We start from the raw sequence: 5,082 nt of genomic DNA, 5'->3' as shown, positions 1-5,082 counted from the left end.
CTTCCTCGCTAGGCTTTGCCTGTCAGTCTGCCGAGCACCTTCCCTGCGCACCTTCCCGAGCCGCGAGCGCGCAAGCCCCAGGCAAAAACAGGCTAGGCAAGGAGCCGCAGCCTAGCCGGGCAGCCCCCCAGCAGCCGCCCGTCCCCCACCCCCCGCGCGCCCGATCCTACTTCTGCCATCAGCCGCACCCCGGAGACGACCCCTGCGGGCCTGCCTGAGGGACTTCCCCCTCCCGGAGCTGCTACTTGCCGCCGCTGCAGTCCCGCCCGCCTGCCTCGCTCTCCCGGGAGCTGCCTCGGTGGAAGCGACGATGTCGGAGGTGCTGCCTTACAGCGAGGAGAAGATCGGGCCCTATGGGGACGGTGGCGAGGTGGGACAGATCTCCTTCACCTGCCGCCTGCAGGACACCAACAACTTCTACGCGGGGGGGCAGACCAAGCGGCCCCCCAAACTGGGACAGATCGGCAGGAGCAAATGCGGTGAGCGCAGTGGGGCAGCGATGCGGGGCACATGCGGGGTAGACGCGGGGTAAGGGGAGCCCACTCGAGCAGCAGGCGAGGGGGAGGCTGTCTTGGAAACTGCACCCCAGCCTCCCCATTGCTTTGAGGCAAATTGCTGGTGGGCGCCTTCCTCTAGTCCCTGCACCCCCCCCCCCAATGTTGTGGAAGTTCTTAACTTTTCCGAGAGTGGGGTGGCGTGTGAGAGCTTGCACCCCCTTAGTTACAAATCCTTATTTGTAGTTTCTCTGGGTTCTCCCACCACCACGAGCTCCCATGGCGGAGTCCTAGGTGTGCTTACTCGAGAGTAAGCCTCACCATGTTCCATAGGAGCACCTCCCCCCCCCTTCCTCGATGTGCTGGGAGCACAGCAGTGAGGAACGACAGAGCAGCTGCTTTGCATGCCGAAGGTCGAGGGTTCATTCTCTGCCCCCCCCCCAATAACTCTAGGTAGGGCTGGGAATGTACCCTGTCCAAAAGCCTGGAGAGCCTCTGCCAGTCAGTGTAGGTAACGCTAAGCTAGATAAACCAACGACCTGACTTTCAGTGCTTTTGTTAAAACCGGCCCCTTGATTAGAACCGCAAAGACGGGCATATTGCTTTGTTTTTATAGGATGGGCCGCAGCTCAGAGATGGAGCATCTGCTTTCATTGTAGAAGCTCCCCGGTTCAATTCTTGGCATCTACAGGCAGGGGTAGGGAGCTCCCTTATCTGGAACCTGGAGAGCTGCTGCCAGTCAGTGTAGGTAATAGAGCTAGATCAAACAACAGCCTGACATGATATAAGGAAGCGTCCGGTGTTTCTATGGTCCAAACAGTTCCTGTGCCCTTATCTGATTCTGAATTAGACAGGACCCTGGCTTAAAGCAGCCCCCCCCCAATAGATTAAAACACCCTTAAACATGATCCATCTTTTTCTCCAAAACCTCCTTCTTGCCCAACAGCTGGGGTGAAACTTGTTTGTGCCACAGTTCTTATGTTTAAACTCAGAGACGACCTACTGAATTGAATCAATTTAAGTAGTCCGCTCATTTCAGTGGGTCCACAACTGACATTATACGCAATCTGTAATTGTTAATTCTTCCTAATCCTGCACCTGTTCACCCCCTCGCCTTTTCTTTCCTCTGCACTAAGCCCATGCAAACCTTTCTGCTCTCCTTCCCCCCCTTCCCTCTGCAGACTTTTAGCTGTTCACCCCATCCATATATCCATCCCTGCGGCCAGAAGCACCCTCAGCAGGGGGGGGGGGGGGTCCTTGACCTGGCAGTTTAATCTTAAGAAACATGCCCAAGGCAGGCTGGATTTGTGCTTGTGTGTGTCAAAAGGATAGAAGCTTAAAAAATAAATAACAGGAGTGCCTGTTCCCAAAGATGGGGTGAGCCGGGTGAGGGTCAGGTGAGGAGGTGGGATTTAAAGCCCAATGCATCCAACTCCTGTCCAGGAAGAGTTTCTGCACTCTGCAGCAGTGCTGGGAAAGAGCCTTTGATCTGGGCTTCAGTGGGGCCAAAGTGCTGAGTGAAAGATCACCCCTCCTCTCTCTGTGCAAGAAAAGGGCATGCACATGCATATATGATGCTCATTTTCTGAAGAACTGGTTTCCCCCCAAGCTCCTACTGCAGTGTCAATAATATGGAGTAGAAGTCTGCATGTCTCCCATTCCCATGTGCTCCCATCTCTCACAACCCCTATAAGACCCAGTGAAGGAAAAATATCTGGAGTCAAATGAATTTGCCAAAATTGGAAGTTCTTCTTCTCCTGCTGGTGTCCTCAGTGTATGTTAGCATATGAGAGAGAGAGAGAGAGAGAGAGAGAGAGAGAGAGAGAGAGATAGTCTGCCCAGATCGGTCACTGTCCTCTAGGCGCTTACAATCTAAAATGTGGGAAATTAGGCAGTGAGGGAAGGAAGGCTGTAGTGGTGGTGAGGTACTTACAACTTTGGCTGCTGATGGTCAAGAAAAATGTTTAAAACGATCAAGAGACTTGTGGCATTTCAGTTTCTTTTGGTGCGCAGTGGCTTATGCCAAAATAAATAGGTAAGCCTTTCGGGTGCCACAAGTCTATTCCGTTGTTTTTGCTAGAACAGCTTGACTGTCTGGAAATATAATAATATAGAGGTGTGAGGTTATAGACTGGGCCATAGACTGGGGAGGGGGGGAGGGATTGGACCCTACCCCAACGAGGTGGGCCCGCTGCACAGAAGCCATGACACCCATGTGTAGGTCCCTAGCGGGGTTCCACTTGAGATTCTTATTGAAGTAACAGTAGTAAGACTTGGAGTTGCACAGCACTCTGCTCCAGGTTGGTGAGTTGGGAAATGTATGCTTGAAAGGCTGGACCCCGGCCTCTTCTTGAATCCTTAGATCCAGTTCGCTTCTGTCAAATTATTTGGCAGAGAGAGGAAATGGGTTGGAGGTACCAACGTTCAAATTTACAAGATTTTAGAGAGGTGGGGGCGGAAGAAGGAAAATAGTACCCCAGTAGGGGACAGAGGTCATCAACGGACCCTTTCCACGTACAGCTTTCTGTTTCCCACTCGCTTAAATTTTCCCTTGAGACTAGAGGGTCTCACCCAACATAATTAGGGCTTAATTATAACAAGTAGAAGGGGTGTGTGTGTGTGGTCTCTTTGTGCTTCTGATTCTGCAATTAATTTTAGGATAGTAATGGCACTAGCCAACCTGGGACTTCATTTGCATGGTTTTTTTTGGGGGGGGGTGCTTTTTTGTTTTGCTCACAAAAAAAGAATCTTAATTTGATACTCCATATATCACCTTTGAGGTTGTAGATTTTGTGACCTTCGAAAGGGCAGATTCTCAGCGATAAACTTTGCAGGCACTCCTCTGGAAAGAACAGCACATATTTGGACTGAAATCATCTTTTCAGAAAGGAGTGTGTGTGTGTGTGTGTGTGTGTACACCCCCTACAGTCACGGGGAGGGTGACAGCAGATTTTCTGAGTCACAAATAAAAAAGGTTTTTGTGACTGCAACTCCAATTTCACTCACTAGGTAATTATCCCCTGTTGAACATAGTGTGACTGGAGATTATTATTATTATTATTATTATTATTATTATTTGTGGGGAAGAGGGATTAAAAATAATTGCAAATGATAAATGATGATTTTCAAGGTGAGTAAATGGATGTAAATACACTTTCACCCCCACTAATGCCCTCTGACAAATCCACAAGGTAATTCTCCTTTACAAGACCTGGGATAAATGAAACAAAATTTAAAAAAAATCCTTCCAGTAGCACCTTAGAGACCAACTAAGTTAGTTATAGATATGAGCTTTCGTGTGCATGCACAGGTATCTGAAGAAGTGTGCATGCACATGAAAGCCCATACCTATAACTAACTTAGTTGGTCTCTAAGGTGCTACTGGAAGGAATTTTTATTTTTATTTTGTTTCAACTATGGCAGACCAACACGGCTACCTACCTGTAACTGGGATAAATGGTTAGTCTGATCCAGAGCTCATTCCTTTGGAACTAAAGCTACAGAACTTCAGTTCTCTGGTTCGCATTTGTCCCTTTCTCATTTTATCACCCATTTTAAAGCCCATCCCCACCCTGTGGCTTCTCACTATAGGGTGAGGTCAGCAATAAAAATCTAAATAATGGAAGCTTCATAGAATCTTAAATGCTCTGCTTTCTTTTCTTTTTTCTGCTCACAGTTGTCATTGAAGATGACAGAATTGACGATGTCCTCAAAAACATTTCAGAGAAACCACCTCCGGGAGTTTAAATCTTTCCACAGAGACACTGAGTGAAAAGGAGGGGGAAGAAAATGATTGACCTTTTATTATTGGGTAAAAACAAAAAAGGCAAGCAAACTAATAGCACTTTGAAGTTATTCCTTGCTATCCTGTGACCGACCCATCATGCGAAATCCTTAGGAGCAGGCTCAGAGGCAGTCGATGTGAGATGAGGAAAGCAGTTTTACTCATGTGTGAAAAGATAAAATAAATAAATAAATAAATAAATCCAAGCCCAACTAGATTCCAGGAACTGCAAAATGCAAACCGTACAAATTGAAATGTACGAAGAAGAGCTCAGTTGTCTAAATTAAGACTGATGCCCCCCCTTTTTTCCCTCTGGATGATGGGTAATTGGGAATTTGGATTTTAAAAAGTCCCTTAAACATACAGAATGGAAAAAAGGCACGGAATCTAGCAGTGTTTTCTTGGAAATCTTGGGAAGTGTCACTGTTTATACTTGTTCTGAACAAGCACTTGTTTACATGGTAAAATCTTGCAAAAACAATTCCATACATTTTCATACAATATGCCCTCCATCTCCATTTTTTTAAAAAAAGAAAATGTCTGTATTTATGAATGTGGGTGGGGAAAGGGAGGGGAAAATAATGATATATAATTATAATTATAAACATATATATATATATCTATCTATATCTATATTTAATTCTAGCTACCTTTTAAAGTTTCAATGGAATGTAAGGTACCAAAACGTTTCTAAGGAAGGGATTCTACAGGGAAGAAATTCTCTCAGTATTAGTATTTTCTGAAAACAGATTGCAAATCTGGTATTTCATTGCTGCAGGAGGCAATTGTTCTTAAGGAAATATA

General features: G+C 46.5%; 1 protein-coding gene across 1 annotated transcript; it reads left to right on the top strand.

Annotated features, from left to right (window-relative positions):
* CAMK2N1 (calcium/calmodulin dependent protein kinase II inhibitor 1) lies at positions 1–4,312 on the top strand. The gene is made up of 2 exons (XM_033156512.1): positions 1–479; positions 4,171–4,312. The coding sequence occupies exons 1-2, from the start codon at positions 311–313 to the stop codon at positions 4,239–4,241; spliced, it is 240 nt and encodes a 79-aa protein (XP_033012403.1). The 5' UTR covers positions 1–310; the 3' UTR covers positions 4,242–4,312.
* The last annotated feature ends 770 nt before the right edge of the window (positions 4,313–5,082 follow it).

The sequence above is a fragment of the Lacerta agilis genome, chromosome 8 (genome assembly GCF_009819535.1).
Source record: "Lacerta agilis isolate rLacAgi1 chromosome 8, rLacAgi1.pri, whole genome shotgun sequence".
NCBI lineage: Eukaryota > Metazoa > Chordata > Lepidosauria > Squamata > Lacertidae > Lacerta > Lacerta agilis.
The sequence above is the reverse complement of the archived record's forward strand: the minus strand, read 5'-3'. Positions and strand labels throughout refer to the sequence as shown.